This window comes from Ptiloglossa arizonensis, chromosome 6 (assembly GCF_051014685.1).
Source record: "Ptiloglossa arizonensis isolate GNS036 chromosome 6, iyPtiAriz1_principal, whole genome shotgun sequence".
Lineage (NCBI taxonomy): Eukaryota > Metazoa > Arthropoda > Insecta > Hymenoptera > Colletidae > Ptiloglossa > Ptiloglossa arizonensis.
Window position 1 is genome coordinate 23,500,912 of NC_135053.1, and position 16,257 is coordinate 23,517,168.

At 45.2% G+C, this 16,257-nt stretch overlaps 4 protein-coding genes across 6 annotated transcripts; 2 read left to right on the forward strand and 2 right to left on the reverse strand.

Moving 5' to 3' along the window:
• Window positions 1-411: 411 nt before the first annotated feature.
• On the reverse strand, window positions 412-5,015 carry Yellow-g2 (L-dopachrome tautomerase yellow-g2). Of its 3 annotated transcripts, none has more exons than XM_076313702.1 (5): window positions 4,491-5,015; window positions 4,111-4,287; window positions 3,466-4,017; window positions 2,711-2,966; window positions 412-1,157 (listed from the first exon to the last, which is right to left on the reverse strand). In XM_076313702.1, the coding sequence occupies exons 3-5, from the start codon at window positions 3,810-3,812 to the stop codon at window positions 534-536; spliced, it is 1,227 nt and encodes a 408-aa protein (XP_076169817.1). In that variant the 5' UTR covers window positions 3,813-4,017; window positions 4,111-4,287; window positions 4,491-5,015; the 3' UTR covers window positions 412-533. The 3 variants fall into 3 exon arrangements, with proteins under 3 accessions (XP_076169817.1, XP_076169818.1, XP_076169815.1); XM_076313703.1 differs by having other exon boundaries at window positions 3,466-3,795; window positions 3,877-4,017; window positions 4,111-5,015; XM_076313700.1 differs by having other exon boundaries at window positions 4,111-5,015.
• A 232-nt stretch (window positions 5,016-5,247) lies between these two features.
• On the forward strand, window positions 5,248-7,560 carry Yellow-g (L-dopachrome tautomerase yellow-g). The gene is made up of 3 exons (XM_076314714.1): window positions 5,248-5,736; window positions 6,284-6,698; window positions 6,961-7,560. Exons 1-3 carry the CDS (start codon window positions 5,248-5,250, stop codon window positions 7,191-7,193), a joined length of 1,137 nt encoding a protein of 378 aa, XP_076170829.1. The 3' UTR covers window positions 7,194-7,560.
• Window positions 7,561-8,173: 613 nt separating this feature from the next.
• On the forward strand, window positions 8,174-11,548 carry LOC143148733 (uncharacterized). The gene is made up of 3 exons (XM_076315366.1): window positions 8,174-8,788; window positions 8,853-9,032; window positions 9,098-11,548. The coding sequence occupies exons 1-3, from the start codon at window positions 8,564-8,566 to the stop codon at window positions 10,049-10,051; spliced, it is 1,359 nt and encodes a 452-aa protein (XP_076171481.1). The 5' UTR covers window positions 8,174-8,563; the 3' UTR covers window positions 10,052-11,548.
• LOC143148732 (protein scabrous) lies at window positions 10,143-16,003 on the reverse strand. The gene is made up of 3 exons (XM_076315365.1): window positions 15,759-16,003; window positions 15,248-15,587; window positions 10,143-13,613 (listed from the first exon to the last, which is right to left on the reverse strand). Exons 1-3 carry the CDS (start codon window positions 15,995-15,997, stop codon window positions 12,186-12,188), a joined length of 2,007 nt encoding a protein of 668 aa, XP_076171480.1. The 5' UTR covers window positions 15,998-16,003; the 3' UTR covers window positions 10,143-12,185.
• Window positions 16,004-16,257: the final 254 nt, after the last annotated feature.

A 16,257-nucleotide genomic window follows, 5' to 3' on the forward strand; every position in this document is an offset into this window, starting at 1 on the left:
TAACCTATACTTCGTTCGAAAGGACCGTCTAAGTCCTTTCCCTAACGTTCGCATCTGTTCTCGCTCATTGTTATTCTTCAATCATTTTTTCCGCCATTGTTCCCGCTGTTTCTTTGACATAAAGTTTCAAAGCTTTATTTCGATCAGATTCCGACTCTGTTTCTTCAGATACACGCAACGTAACCTATACCTCGTTTGAACGTACCATCCAAGTCCCCTCCCTAACATTCGCATCCAATCTAGCTCGTTGTTATCGAGGTTAGGTTTCAACAGCAATGCTTTTCGATTCGTTTGTTCTTTTATATTTACGCGTTTGCTCTAGCACGCTACATAAATACAAACGTTCGATTAAATACAATCAATGGGGGATCGAGAATTCGCAGAGAAGGGGAATACGTGACCAACGATGTTGTAACGTAGTCCCCCTTGCGAGAAGACCGAGAGAGGAACCGGAAAGGACATCGATTCTTCCGCTGAAGATCGTTCAGTTCGTTTCGTCGTCGATACATCCGCGTGCAAACGGTTTTCGACGCTTAGATAATAGTAAGAGCATGATTGGCGCCACATCCAACGGTGCCCTGCATATAATCCGGGAAGTTCGATTCCAGTACGCGCATTCTGCCCCTCTTGTAATCGGCGAGAACGTGGGTAGGGAATGAACAATCGAGGCTGGTGTAGACCAGCTGGAAGTTCTTCGAATTGAACGGGGTCACGGAGTCCCATCTGTAGACGTCCTGTTCGCCCTCGTAACGGAAGAAGAGGGCGCTACCGTTGTCCGTGCCCAAGAGGACGATCTTGCGGGTCTTGGGACCGAGATCGTGAACCCTACCGTGAGCCGAGCCGTTTCGTAGATGCTCGGTACGAATGGAGAACAATCGGCTACCGCTCAGGTAGGTGAAGATCAGACAGGTGCTACCGTCCGAACGTCGAAGAAGGGCAAGGTACAAAACGTCTCGTCGCATGCAGCCTCCGGTGACAGCCTTTGGCAAGACAACGCGGTAACCTTGACCCGAGGTGACGTCGTAAACGAGGATCGCTCTAGTGGCGGCGTCGGACACGTAAATGAAAACTCGACCGTCGATGCTGTAGTCGGCCACCACGTATTGCAAACGGGACGACGGGCTGGTCAAACCGTCCAGATCCACTGTTTTCACTAGCTGCATAGAAAATAATAACGATAAGTCTTTAATGATTTAATTGGAAGAGTAAAGGAAGAAGGGAGAGAGAAGAAAGAGTAGAAAATGTTTACAAAGTGAAGTAGCTCGTAGTCAAACCATCCAGATCTACTGTTTTCGCTAGCTACATAGGAAATAATAACAGTATGTCTTTAATAGCATTAGAAGAGTAAAAGAAAAATAGGACAAAGAGTAGAGAGAAGGAACAGAGAGAAATAATGTTTACAAAGTGAAGTAGCTCATAGTCAAACCATTATACTAGTCAAACCATCCAGATCTACTGTTTTCACTAGCTACATCGGAAATAATAGTCTTTAATGACATTAGAAGAGTAAAGAAAGAAAAGTAGAAAATGTTTACAAAGTAAAGTAGCTCGTATCATAGTTCCCGTAGGTGCAAAATGGCTATCTCTTTCGCGTTATTGGTCTCTCATCGTTCGAATATAATTCTCCCCGTACCCTGTGTGCAATCCAGAAGCCTCCGGGCTCAACTTTCTTCGGAAAGTGGAGAAGAAATTCTCGATGCCTAATGAACGAAACACGCTACGTGTCACGCATGGTAATTTTACGGTTATTTAAAACTTCGTAAGAATTTCGACCGATACGATACAGAACAGATGGTTCGTTTGTTCTACATCGAGGAACATTGCGTAGGCGAGAAAGTGAACTCCAAAGTTCAAAGTAATGCGAAAATTGCCACAGAGTGCGTCAAGGTGTTCCTTCGAGAATGCAACAATTGATAAAGAAGTATTGTTCAAGAGGTCGTTGATCAACGATCGATCAACTGTTCCATAATGCTCTAGATAACTTTTGGCGACTTCGATGATGCAATAGTATCGAATTTAATTAAAGAATCGATGGAACTGTAAACAAGGAACAAGGAAGAGAATTCTAAGCAATAGACCATTACGTGAAATCGTTCGTTACTTTTTGTAATTCCACGTAACGATGAAGTGGTCCGCGAAATAAACGAAATCGTGCAACGAGAGATAGGGTTCCTCTAAGAGCATACGGGTAACGAGCTCGGTTAATTCGCATCCGTGTGACCTGCATAGGTATATTTTATGCGCGGCCGAGCGAAAGGGGGGAAAAAAAAGCTATTCTTTCCTGAACAACTGCCACTTCATGGGGGAACGGTAGTTCGCGTTCAACGTTCGTAATTTACGATCACGGACCCGGTCTACGATGTATTGGCGCGAGATCGATTGAAATTCACGTTGCGAAACGGTTGCAAAATAATAACGTGGCAATATGTCTGCCACCGACCAATGACACACGTCAGGAGTTGTTATGGCGGGAAACGGTGTCTGCGTGCACTTGTAACAGCGAAGGTTTGTGCATTAACGTACACTTCGGAGAATATTTCCCTCGACGAGTTACGCAACGTGGAAACCTCTACGTTCCAAACGACAAGCAACGAACAATATCAAAATTTCCCCTGAAAACGTACCAAGAAGAGAATGAATTTTACGAATAAAACGATCGCGAAACGATCGTCGAAAACATCGTGGAAAGAAAACGAATAAAGTCACTCGCCTTGCCAGTGTTAACGTTGAAAGCCATGACCTTTGGGGGACATTTGCGCACAGGTTCCTCCAAACTGTCCACCACACCTGTGTCGAGGACCCATAGGATGTTCTGAGGATCCAAATAAAGATCTACCGCGTTTTGGAGAGCGGTACAGGTTCCCTCTTCTTGGGCAGACCAACAAGGATAGGGCAGCATGGTGGCTTGGCAACCACTTCCGGTCAGGGACAATTTGGCCAAGGTTACCGGTACTCCGGATTTGTATCTGTATCGAGAGCAAGGTGAGTAAAGCTTTTATCAGATCTCCAGGATCGTTGGTACGCGACCAACAATATAATTGTCGATATAACGAATCGATCGAAGAAGTACATAGTAGTTTCGTCAGTTTCAAGTAATTTGAACCTCGCGATAATTTTAAACGAACGCCGCAAAAATTGACATCGAAGTACTCACGTTTTATCTACATAGATCTATTAAAACCTTCCTGGTCGTTTTTACCATGTAATAAATAATTACTATAACTTCTACGTAAAGATGAAACTACGTGAATATTTAGTTACTTCTTAGAAATTCTACTGTATTTACACCAGTCGATTATTCCTTCTGTATACTATACAAAATTAATTACTATACAAAATTTACAATAGTTTCGAAACACTTTTGACCTTCTACCTTAACTTTCTACTGTGTATTTTTTAATCCGTTCTTTTTACCCTTATTCAATTAATTTCAATCGAAGACGTTGACCGCGTAGATTCGCGTACCTGGGAAGAGTAACGATAGCGTCATCGTTGTTGATGACAGCTCTGGTAGCGAGCACGTTCTTCGAGACGTATCGTCCATTGTTTGTGAACATATGCTTAGTCGCGGTACACGGCCAGTCGAAGGATCCCCCGGTCCACTTAATGTCCGAGAATATCACCGGTTCGGTCACGGTAGTCACGACCACGATGTCCTCTTCGACCTCGCGGATTTCCTCCTGCGCCGCGGCGAGAACGTAGACGGAAATCGTCATTGTCAATATCGGTAGAAACTTCCCCGTGAAAGTCATTTTTCTACGAGTTTCTCGAGCGGCTGTTCTCGATCGAACTCGACTGAAATGAAACATCATCGAGATTGTACCAGTTATATACGAGGCTTCTGTGGTCCCGTTGTTGCGAGAGCCACGTGTTTACCAAAATATTTATTGTTCGGTCGAAACGCGCAAACCGTTCCGCGTTCCATCGCTTGTTCTCGTCGTTGCCCTCACATTTGTAAACTCCTGTTGAATATTTCTCGCGTAACGAGTGCATCCATCATATTTTTCTTTTCGATACCTAAGATTGCGTAAAAAAAAAAAGGTATTTAACATTTTTTTGATAAATTTATAAATATCTAATTATTTCAAATTTTTTTAAAATTTTAAATACCTAAGATCGACAAACATTGCGTAGATGATTCTCATCTCGAGCGATCGTACAGTGTCAGCGTGTCACTGGTAATGCAGAATGCACCGCTGGTTGCATCCTGATATTCGCGCTCTTTTAAATACTGTGTACGATGGCTTCCCAATCGGTCGATAAATAATCAAATTTCGATATTTTGTACTATAATACATTGGATTTTTAATGGAATTCGCGTTACACTTACTCTTTGTAAATAATAATAATAGGACACAATAGGGAAAACTTGGTAGCTGAGAAAAATAAACATTTCCGTTGTTTCGCTAATCCTGGATTTACCGGTTGGCGTTACGGTGATATTTTTCTCATTTTTTTTTTCCTGATCAACGTGTAACTTTCGATCGTACCTGTTACCGTGCTCGAACGATCGACGAATTTCCGTAATGCTGCACGAGATTGTGAAATAAGTTTGTTCGTTTACGTCCCGCGAGCCGAAACTTCCTGCATGTTCCATTATTTAGTAAACACTCGACGAGGGGTACACCATTTCCTTGTTGCATTCTAGACTCCGTGCAGCCTTGCCCGGACGGAAGTGTTGCGACAGAAGGAAGACTCCGTTGCATTATAAATATACAACGTGTGCACGATCAGGGTGTTATGGAATGGTCGATCCAAGCGTGTATATAAGCATAAAGTGGAATATAAAATTCGCATATTCGAACGCACTCGTTCAACCGCAACGCAAAAATCGTGTAAGTTGTCTTTGGTAATTACTTTTCGCTCGCTGTTACTTCCTGTTGTTTTTCGAGCAACCGTTAATCTTTACTTCGTCCTCAGAAAGTAGATAAGAAAGTACTCGATCGATCGAAACTTTCTTAATTCGCGATAGAGGACGCTCGATATTTTCCGTATAAATATTCGTAAATTATTGAAGCATTGGATACACTCTCGTCGAACAGTATCTACATTTTCTGTAAGAAATTTTATAAAAGACGAAAACATTAAAAATCTAATATACTACAAGGGATAGTTCTTTCAACTCCAAATACTTGAACAATTACTTTTCACGACAAACCCAATCGCGTTGATTTCCCCATACTAATCTGTAATTAATCTATCGGATGTGACGCAATTTCTAACAAGATATTTCCAATTCGCAGTACGATGAGGTTCCTAAGAGTCGCCCTCTGCCTGACGATCCTAACGGTGAACCTATCGCTGGGTTACGGTGACGATTTGCTACAAAATGTATCGATAACGTTGTCGGGACAGAGTCTATCTTGGCCGTGTCAAAGTACAAAGAACATCTACGAGACCAGTGGCCGATACATCGCCAGGAACGTGATCTCCACCAGAGCTCAGGTGTACAAGGACCAAATGATCGTGGCAATGCCGCGCTACAAACCGGGTGTACCCTTCACCCTTGGTTCCGTTTCCTTGAAGACGCAGAGCTGTTTACCGAACGTTGTTCCGTTCCCTTGCTGGGCCATCCAAGAAGAAGGAAACTGTAAAGCTCTGCAGAGTGCCATAGACATCGTCCTGGACATGCAAAACATTTTGTGGGTACTCGACGTCGGTATTGTCAACACACTGGAGCAACCTGTGCGAAGGTGTCCTGCCAAGGTGATCGCGATCAGCGTTGAAACTGAAAAGGTACGTTGCGTGTTACTTCTTCGTGCGATTGTTCGTTGATTAAGTTCGCTCGAATTTTTCAATCGTTTCGCGGTGATAACTCTGATATCAGCCGTGATTACGAAACAATTGAACTAATAAATTGTTCAATAAGTTTCATCGAACGACAAAACTTATTGAACGATCTAATACTTCGAGGGAGTGTCTCGAAAGATATATTTTACGTGATTCCAAAAATTGAACCATCTCGATGTACAAAAGGTTTTATAAAAGGTAAGAGGCTCAGTGGACAATCGTAGGTGGGACTCTGGCCATTAGCGAAGACAAGTGGGTGGTTCAGGATACCAGCGGAGACAAGTGGATAACACCGGTTGTTAGTAGAGACACGTGGGTCGGTACGACGTATATCTGAAAGGTTAACGCGTATCTTGGAGTTTCGAGTCGTCCGGTTCTTTCCAATTGCGTTCAGTGACCGCTGGAACGGACGAATACGTTATCGTCGATTACAAAAATTGAAATTCTTCGATGGAGTTTAAAATGAAATAACGAAATACGTCGGTGATTCCAGGTGGTCAAGGTGATCGACCTGAGTCCTCTGATGGATTTGAATTCTCGTCTGCAATACATGGCCATCGACTACGCCGAAGATGGCCAGGTGTACGTGTACGTTTCCGACGCCGCGGCCAGAGCCATCCTCGTTTACAACGTCACGGCCGACAGGGGCTATCGCGTCGTTCTTCCAAGAGTGGTCACTTCCGGTGCTGAAAAAAAGGACGCGCTTTATTTGGCTCTGATCAGGAAAAACTGCGGCACTCAGTACCTTTACTTCACCTACCTGGGTTCCAATCGAGTCTTCGCGATGAAGGCCAGCAGCCTCAGAGTCGGAAACGCGAACGGGGCTGTGTTCGAAGTCGGTGTGAAGAAAAATAAAATCGTATTCCTGGGTACCGATAACGGTGGCGCCATCTTCTTCCGAAAGAAGGGTAAGTAAGAGAATGTTCGCGAAAGGATCAGTCTTCTACTGCAAAGCAAAGAATATTACGATTATATTTATTTAAATCGTTTCACTGCTTCGCCAGTCCTCCTTGGGACAATTTTACTTTTCAGAATAATCTCGACCGAATTGTCCACCATAAGTGTAACAGTATATGTAGCATAATGTTTTAGACGAAAAGGATCGTTGAGCCAATTTCGAGGTTATCCGATCGTTACGTTGAACGAAACTATTTCCGATTGGTTATTCAGGTGATGGAAACGTGTACATGTGGAACACGGATACTCCCTTCGTCCAGGAGAACTTCCTCTTGGTTCAAAAGAGTAACGACTGTAGGCTGCCGACCGAAGTCGTCCCTGGCTATCAGAATCTCATGTGGGTGATCGAGAGCAACTTCCAAGATTTCATCGACAACACTGTCAGCTGCGCTGGAGCGTCGGTGTCGCTTCACCCGTTGATGAACACTTGCGACGATCACTATTAAATAACTCTCGAGGAATCGCAGCAGACTCGATGATCTCGAGATGTAAATTCTTAGGGTTCGTCGTTAACTTTTTGAGCGTTGCAGTGTACATCTCGAAATTACGTTCAATCGCGAGAAAACATCGTTTAACATTTTTCCAAACGCGTGATCAGATCCGTAAACTTTCTACACAAAGGAAACAATTATTCCAAACAGTATCATTGTAAGGAAAATAACGCTTCAAGGAGTTTTAGTTGCGAAATCCGAGACACGTCATCCACGAGTGCCATGCACAGAATTCGATTTTACCCCTTCGGGGGGAAACGCAACATGGACAAATATCAACCAGTGTTAGATATGAAATTTCGTCGATCTTTGGTGGTATCGATCGAAAACGAAGCGCTTCCCACCAAACAATAAATAAGTAAACGAATAAATTCGTTTAAAATAACTCGGCATTTTCTTTCAATTTCTCCAAAGGGTGGAAAACACGTTTTTTAACCATCCAATAATTCCTTCGATTAATTATATCCAGATGGATGGCGATTATTAATAACGCAGAGATAAGACACGAGTAATAGGTTGGAAAGTGTATATATAGGAATCGGTAGCTGTTCGAAAACTTGCGAGAAACGAATTGGATGGCTAATCCTCTGTGACAAGTACAAGAGGTACCGGCACGGTTCACGTTCCGCGCACACATGATACGCACAAGCCATCTACAGACAAAATATACATTTCATCTTAGGATAGTGATGTCACAACGTCTCGTCTGCGATAAAAGATCTATTCTATATCTCATTTGTGCTAATGGTTACCATCTAACGGTAAAAATGAAAACTATTTCGTTACAAACTTGAGCGTTTTACCGTAGATGACGCTACCTGTCCTAAAAGTAGCTCTAAATGTAATTCGGTCCGTTCACCACTAGATGGCCGTTTCGTTTCATTACTCATTCTCTTTGTAAACACATTCCCGGTCAAACCATTGTTTATTAAACACGTATGAAACACAAGGTCTTGTGAAACGAGAGAAATATTCTATCGATAGTTCTGCGAATCGTAAAGTTCGAGCTATATAAACTACTGTGTGTGGGCGTTTTTAAATCCACCCCAATCCCGCCTTTGGATCATCGGACAAAGTTCCATCGAGTGTACTGTCTATTCTATAATTCGTTTGTGACGTTCTTGTACGCGCATGACGCAACTGCTTTCACTGTTACGAGGGGATAACGAAACGAGATTTGATCGCACGTGGGGTTGTTGTGAAAAGGGAAGGAACTTCTTGATGATCGAACATACGAATCTAACCTAGACAGCTGCTGCATTTCTGGACAAAAACAGCCCAGCTCGTTTTGCGTCGTAACAAGAAACAAACATCGCGGAACGTTCATGCGCGAGTGGCCGAATTCGTATTCGTTTGACTACTTTCGAACAACATCGCCAAGTGTTACAAACAAAATGAAACTATCGCAGCCTTCCGTTGAACCTGGCATTCGAACCACTAACTCGTGTAGATTATGTCTTCGCTCCGAGCCCTGCTTGACGTCAATATTTTCCAAAGGAGAAGCGTCGCAACGTTTGCGTTTCCGCATTCTAGATTGCTGCCCCGTCATGGTATGATTTACGACTTTCCTTATCTATCGTTCAGATTTGTGACATCATTTCTGTAATCGTACAGCTGTTCGAAGACAACCGACTGCCGCAAGCAATTTGTAGCGAGTGCGAGGCCCAAGTGACAGTTACCTACCAGTTTCGCGAACGATGCAGGAAATCGGAACGATGGCTTCGATCGCTGTATGGATCGAGTTACTCGAAGCTAGCTCCAATCTCCAATGCACCAAATTGGAAGGTCATTCAAGTAAGTTCGTGTGAAACTGCGTATTTTCATTCCCAATGTACAACACAGCTTCGTTTCTTCTTTAGGATTGCGGTGTACAAACGGACGAATGGTTGGGGGTATCGTACCATTCAACGTCTCGTGGTGGACAAGAAAGTGGGAACAATGATCGAGAAACATCTCGCGGAAAAACGAATGCGGGACATTCGTCGAGAGTCGATCGAATCGAAAAGAAACGAAAAAACGAAGAGACTCCATCGGTGGAAAATCCATCGTTGAGGAGGAACGTTGAAACAAACTCCGAATCGGTAGAGAAGGGAATAACCGGAAATAAGATTGGGAAACCGATAGAATCGTTACGATCGGAGACGAGAACGCTGAACACTGCGGAACGGAGAAACGAGAATGTGGAAAGAAGTGAAACAGTCGAACACACCGAATCGCAAGAGTTGGAAGAGGACAGACACGCGGCGAGAAGAAAAGCGGGTAACACTCTTCGTCACGATCACGATTACGCGAATCGTTCGAAACCGGCCGAGAAGGAAATGGGAAAACCGTACTTGTGCGATGTTTGTAGCAAGACGTTCGCCTCGAAATGCGGACTACGGTTTCATTTTAAATCGCACATCGGTGAAAAGCCACACCTGTGCCGTTACTGCGGCAAAGGATTTGCAATTCCAAGTTACGCGAAGAGACACGAGAAAATACACATAACCGAGAAACGATTCATTTGCGATTTTTGTAGCGCCGCGTTCGCCTCTCCGAACGGTTTGAAGTATCACATGAGGGTTCACACGGGCGAGGCGAACCATCGCTGCGAAACATGCGGCAAAAGCTTTCATCGTTACAAGTACCTCAAGGAGCACATATTCACTCACACGGGAGAGAAACCGTTTGTTTGCAAAGGCTGTGGCTCCGCTTATGCCAGTTCTGGTAGCCTGTTCGTTCACGAGAGAAAGTGTAAGATAAGATTGATCGATACCGAGGAACCAGAAAGTTCGGTCAATGCATCAGAGCGTGGCTTCGATTGTGGGGATTGATTCCACTTGAAAATTCACATATGAGACTTTGGTTCTCTCGTGATAACGGAAATGGAATTACGAAGGGGGTAGCTGATGAAAGGAACTAACGTCGAGGATAAAAGTTTTCTCTTTATTTCCTAGCATTCTTGTCTGCATCCAAGTATTGCAATCACCCCGGTCGTATGAAATAATTTTCTCCCCGACCAAATCGATTTCATATAACTGGAGACTGCTGTATAGTCGGTGGAACAAGTATAACGATCTACTTAAGTCAATTTCGTCGAGTGGTCCGTTAAGCGGCAACCTTATTGGGTACAAACTGTTAAACCGATTGTGGTTGTCCGTTGGCGAACAGACTGGGCGTGTGTATTGTGCTCAAACCGTTAAAAGGGTATCCCTTTTCGCGTTTAAAGAAATGAATTATTTTTTTCATTAGAGTCTTTAATTGTATATAGTAGGAAGAATATTATGTAAAAGTTTTGTAAGAAAATTTCGGAATTTAACAAATTTATAATTGAAATTGTAAGAACGTGCACGGTCAAAAATCGACAATAATTTATACCGGCACCCTTCCCTGGTTACCTGCTCTTCCGAAACCTTCTTGGAGCAATACAAGTAAATTGTGTCTGTAAACTCTTAAAAACAATACGAAAATGTCCTATTATAAAAGTCGTGTCAATGACAAATGTATAACAACTAGAACGCTAGGCTATACGCAAAAGTGTTGATGCACCGGGCCAAACTTTGAACACTTTTTTAATACTAACCACACGATAACTAGGTCAATATTCAATATTTTTTCACGTATTTCGGTGTACATATAGCTGATAAGATTACGGTAGACTCGTCGAGTCACTCTTCATTTTTTTTTCAGGTTTTTATTTGCCGATAAACACCCGAGGAGAAACTTTTTATGTAAAATGTTACTTTTTCATTTAAAATGGAGTGATTTTGTAAATTTTTTAAAATCTAAAAATCTGCCCCGATAGATCACGGTCGGTACGTTAAAATTTAAAACGACCTCGTTTATTTTTATATCAGCTATAGAAATTTAAATTGTGCAGACAGTGCAACCATAGTCGCACCGTATACCCCTACCCGTGTATAGAATTTAATTTGTTAGCCATATTTGCTTATACACAACTTCGACAATTCTGTTAAATAATTTACAAATGTATACCTGTTCCAATAAAAAGAAATCAAATCAGCTCGTTGAGTTATTCTCCTCGAATAAATTCTTGAAGAAGGTACGCATCCCGTTAAACTAATAGCATATCCAAAAATACATTTCTCAATTGTTTAGACACTTCGGACAAATGTGCGATCGTCTTGACACTCTTTACAAGATCGCTGCACTTATTCCATCGACCATATACTCTTGTTTACCTGAGAAGAACGAAATCGAAAATAAAAAGTTCGGCGAGAATGCATACTCGTCGTTGGAGGTAACCGTCGCAAAAGTAATAATATTATTAATAATAATAATAATAATAATAATAATAACGTCGAGCAATAGTCTATTGTATCGATGTCCACCGCACTTACACCTAATATAATCTAACGTAACCTAAGTAACACATTGTACGTCGGTCCCGTCGTACAGTTGGAATTTCTCTACCGCTAACTCCATACGTGTTTTTCGCGTTTACAGGTATTCGTGATCGCTTTTCCATTTTTTTTTTTCTTTTTGGCATTTCGTAACGATCAAATACGTTAACGACTCGTGTATAAAAAAGATAGTTTTTGGAAGGTTTCGTCCTCACGGTAAGTTTCGAAGCGTATTCTATTATTTCTATTATTTCGTCTCTCGTTACTCGCACGGTATGGATGAACGCGATGGTGAATTTTTTCGCGGACAATTTATCCGCTTGTTCGATGTACTTGGAAAATTTCTATACGGACAACGAAGTCACAGATAACCATGTTTAACCGAGAAGAAAAATCGTCTCCGTTCGATCGCAATATCCCGAGTGATTCTGATAATCTCGGGTCGATCTGGACCCGCAACGTTGTCTCGGGTCAATCTGGACCCGCAACATTCAACGATTCTGGTACTCCGGAAGAACTTAGCGCTCAACGCCTGGATCCTCGCCGGCGTGCAACGTGTTTAAAAAGTCTTTGGTATCGCGAAGAGAAAAGGGGAACCAGATCGCTACCGCGATCGTCGGCAGTCCGGTTTTTGGCGCACGGACATTTCCGCGGAGGCGATCGACATCCACTGGTTGGTGTCCGAACGGAACCAGGTCAATCCCAACGAGTATTTGCCGTTAAGGTTGGCGTGTTGGCAGCGACTGAACCACCATCCGCCGTGATAATTGGCGGCGCAGTCGGTCGTGCTGGCGTCCATGTCGCGATCCTTGGCGCTGAAGGACATACCGTTTTGATAAGACAAAGCGTCCGTCGCGTTCCCCAGATAACCGTCAACGTACATTCTGTAACCGGTGGATGCCGAGTCGACGGCGAACGACTCGTACTCGGCGCGCCAACGTTCACCGTGGATGTCCAACATGTCGATGCGAAGCCTGGTGCATTCGTTGCGCGTGAGTCTGTGGAGGATCTCGTTGCCGATCCAGTACTCGCCAACCGGTGACCCGAAACCGACCGAGTACTCGTTCCAACCGCGATCGAAATCCAGTGTGCCATCGCGACGACGAGCGACCACGATCCAACCGTCCTGACAATAAACCAACATCGGTTTGCGAGCTCGACCGGTTTCCAGAAGCCTGAGACCGTCCCTGGTCGGTTGGTTGGTCGTTCGATCTTCACAGTCGCCGGGTAAACTGTTCACGATCAAGTGGTACCGATCGTCGAGTTTCTCCAGTTCTAGCTCTAGCTCCAACACGCTCGAGGAAGCTTCTCCTTTCGACGGTACAGTGAATCGTTCCAAATCGTTCGCGCAGCTACCGTTCAATCGTTCGATCGCCTCCTGTTGACCATCGCTCCTCTCTTGGAGCTTCGATGCGCTGACGCTCAACGCTTGAACCGCGCGACGCAGATTGCTCAACTCCTCCCTGGTCAACGAGAGCTCGGCACCCTTTCGAGCTGCGTTCACACCTAGTCGTACCAATTCCCGCTTGGTCGCCGAGTTGTTCCCCTCGACGGCCTCTCCGAGTACACGGAACGACTCTATCAAACGCATCTCGACCGACTCGCTCACGCTCTTCGTCGCGATCGCGTCCTCGCTGAGATTCGTCACGCGTCGCATCAATTCCGTTTGACTCTTCTCGAGGCTGTTCATTCGTTTGTTCAGGTTCGTCGGCCATTCCTCGTTCTCGTAGGCGATACGTTTCTCCAGTAACGAGCGTCGTTGAGCTATCAACGACACCTTGCGCTCCATGTTCTTCAAACGATCCTCGATGCGCGTACGATGCTCCTCGCCGCGTCTCGAATAACCGTGTCTCCTCGCTAGTCGACGTCGCGACGTCTTCGCGAGCGTCTCGAAGCTTCTACGGGGTTCGTCCATCGTCGAGGACGATCCAGGTTCGGTTTGCTCCTTGTCGCGTCGCGTGATCGAGTTCCCGGAGTCCATCGACGACAACTCGCATCCGAGAGACTTCACCTCCACCTGGACCGCGCTCACCTGAAACGGAAAATTGTCGGTAAGAGTGTCGAGGTCGAGTTTTCGTTGATCTCGAAGGAAACGCGTTTCTCGTTCGTTCTCGTCTCGTGGAACGATTCCGTGGTTCGAAAGAGAGGAACAAACGCCAGCTGGTCGTCCAGCTGGTCACGGACCGCGACCCGAACGCGGCAGCTGCAGCTGTTACGGTCGCTATCCGGTCTGTCGAATACCGCGTACCGATACACGACTTTTTCTTCTCGGCGAGCGTAAATCCCTGTTGGATCGTGCAGATATTACGGTCGCGGAAACGCACGGGTGACGCGAGGGTGACGGGAACACCGGACGCGGAATACGAAGTAGCGACGACCTTGGAGCTAACGTTGCCAGAAGGCTCGATTATCGGACCGGCTTGAAATTCGAATCGAGTAGCTCGAATTGTTTCGAGCGTTTGAATAGAATCGAGTAGCTCGAGTTGTTCCGAGCGTTTGAATAGAATCGAGTAGTTTGAATTGTTTCGACTGTTGAATAGAATCGAATAACTCGAATTGTTTCGAGCATTTGAATAGAATCGAGTAGCTTCGAATTGCTTCCAGCGTTAGAATAAAATCGAGTAACTCGAATTGTTTCAACTGTTGAATAGAATCGAGTAGCTCGAGTTGTTTCGAACATTTGAATAGAATCGAATAGCTTCGAATTGCTTCCAGCGTTAGAATAGAATCGAGTAACTCGAATTGTTTCGATCATTTGAATAGAATCGAGTAGCTCGAATTGTTTCAACTGTTGAATAGAATCGAGTAACTCGAAGATACCGAGTTGCTCGACCGTACCAAATACGATTACTCCGAGAATCAATAGAAGAAATACTATTATCAATTAACAGTATTCTTAGTTACAAAATAAATATTGTCAAATAAACGTAGAAAGAAGCAAGACGCTAGAGAAACCGGAAAAATGAGAAACGATCCGAGGTACTCGATCGCTTTCCACTCGGTTCCTTTCCTTCGAGTTCCCGGATCGAATCGGTGGTTCGGATCGAATACATCTCGACTCGCTCTTTTTCGAGTATTTGAGCAGCACTACCTGGCGACAAAGAGGAGAGGGGAGGAACGGGCGAACCGAGAACGCCGGTAGAAATTAATACCGGCAGCGGAGCGAATCGTCGGAGGGGGATGTGAAAAAGGCAGCTGCGAAGCGGCGTAACGATTCTCGCTCGAACGAGTCACAGGTGCGTGTTTGAATTTCGTAGCCGGTATCTCCGACGCGATCGCTGAATTTTATCGCGCGCGTAATTAAGCGAAGCGGCGGCGGTGGTGGCGTTGCAGGCGGCCGAATTGCGTTCCTTGAGTTTTTTCCGTCCCCTGTCGCTTTATTACGTGGAACTCGTAGCAAAGGGTAGGGAGAGATGCAAAAAGGAGAAGCACGATGAAAAACACGCGAAATCGAGGCAGATGCGCGTTCGATCGGGCACACGAGCAGGTGGACAGAAGGATAAGAAGAATGGCGGGGAAAAGGAAAAGAAGAAAAAAAAAGAAAAGAAAGAAAAGAAAAGAAACGAGCAACGCTAGGGGGAAAGTGGCAGCGCGCGGCAACTTGGAAGGGATTGAAAAGGGACGAGCGGAGAACGAGACCGCGCGAGCGAGAAAGCTGGACGATACCTGACTGGCGATATCGGCACAGGTGCGAGAGAGCTGACCGAATCGTTCCTTGACCGCCACGATATCCACGCGAATCGTGCCGAGGACTGCCTCGATCTTTGCGATCCTCCCGCCGAGATTTCGTATCCCTCTGCCAACAGCCGCGACGTCACCTTTCAACAGAGCTAGCTCGCCACGCATCCTGGACCTCTCGGCTAGTTCCTCGCTCGCGTTCCTCGTCCTGAGCACCTCAGCGACTTCACCCTGTAGTTCGATCACCGCGCTTCCCAGCCACCTTACCCGCAATCTCTCGTTCTTCGCCTCGTTTCCGCTACCACCGCGAAGCGCGTTCACTTCCTTTCTGAGGGTTGAACAGAAAGATCGAAGGGCTGCGTTAACGTCCGCGAAACCGATCCACGCGGCATACTTATCTGTTGTTTATTTTTTATTTTTTTTTATTTTTTGTATTTTTCTTTCTCTCTTAGCGGTGTATCGTCGCGTCTCACGCTTCTCATCCCGTCCGATTAATTACCTGAGTTGCTTCACCTCGTTCTTCAGTACGAACAACTCCGTGTTCTTTTCCATAGCGCGTTTCAAGCTTCCCTCGAGGGTATTGTAATCCTGTTGTCGATGGTCCAGAAGCGCGTTCACTTGTTCGCGTAGCGATCTGATAGCGTCGGAGACGTTCTCGTCACCTTGTGTTTCACACCGTACGACGACCACGATCACGACCATCGTCGTCCAGACGGACCACCACGTTCTACCGGTCATCTTCGAGATCCAGCCAGCTGGCACGGCTGAAAGAACGGTATCGATCGAGATACGATCCCCGACGAGCAACACCGGAAACTTGGTACCGTTCAGAGGAACTCTCGCGTTGTCTTTTTCACGTTATTGAAACGTCGCGAGAGAGATTCACGTTTCCGTTTCGTAATTGAACGCGCGCGGTACGTACGCGTGCGGCCCTCCGCCGCGAAAAGCTCACTGGCCGGACCGAATGCCGCCCCACCAGTTTTATATCGTCCTGGTAC

Excerpts from the sequence above, each read along its gene's own strand:
- Yellow-g2 (XM_076313702.1), bottom strand. The coding sequence starts at position 3,812 with ATGATGTTTCATTTCAGTCGAGTTCGATCGAGAACAGCCGCTCGAGAA. Across the intron at positions 2,967-3,465 it reads GCTATCGTTACTCTTCCCAG|ATACAAATCCGGAGTACCGG; the intron begins GTACGCGAATCT and ends CTCTCGATACAG. Across the intron at positions 1,158-2,710 it reads TCAACGTTAACACTGGCAAG|CTAGTGAAAACAGTGGATCT; the intron begins GCGAGTGACTTT and ends TTTTCTATGCAG.
- LOC143148733 (XM_076315366.1), top strand. The coding sequence starts at position 8,564 with ATGCGCGAGTGGCCGAATTCGTATTCGTTTGACTACTTTCGAACAACA. Across the intron at positions 8,789-8,852 it reads TAGATTGCTGCCCCGTCATG|CTGTTCGAAGACAACCGACT; the intron begins GTATGATTTACG and ends GTAATCGTACAG. Across the intron at positions 9,033-9,097 it reads CAAATTGGAAGGTCATTCAA|GATTGCGGTGTACAAACGGA; the intron begins GTAAGTTCGTGT and ends TTTCTTCTTTAG.
- LOC143148732 (XM_076315365.1), bottom strand. The coding sequence starts at position 15,997 with ATGACCGGTAGAACGTGGTGGTCCGTCTGGACGACGATGGTCGTGATC. Across the intron at positions 15,588-15,758 it reads AACGAGGTGAAGCAACTCAG|AAAGGAAGTGAACGCGCTTC; the intron begins GTAATTAATCGG and ends TTCAACCCTCAG. Across the intron at positions 13,614-15,247 it reads GTGCCGATATCGCCAGTCAG|GTGAGCGCGGTCCAGGTGGA; the intron begins GTATCGTCCAGC and ends TTTCCGTTTCAG.
- Yellow-g (XM_076314714.1), top strand. The coding sequence starts at position 5,248 with ATGAGGTTCCTAAGAGTCGCCCTCTGCCTGACGATCCTAACGGTGAAC. Across the intron at positions 5,737-6,283 it reads TCAGCGTTGAAACTGAAAAG|GTGGTCAAGGTGATCGACCT; the intron begins GTACGTTGCGTG and ends CGGTGATTCCAG. Across the intron at positions 6,699-6,960 it reads CATCTTCTTCCGAAAGAAGG|GTGATGGAAACGTGTACATG; the intron begins GTAAGTAAGAGA and ends TTGGTTATTCAG.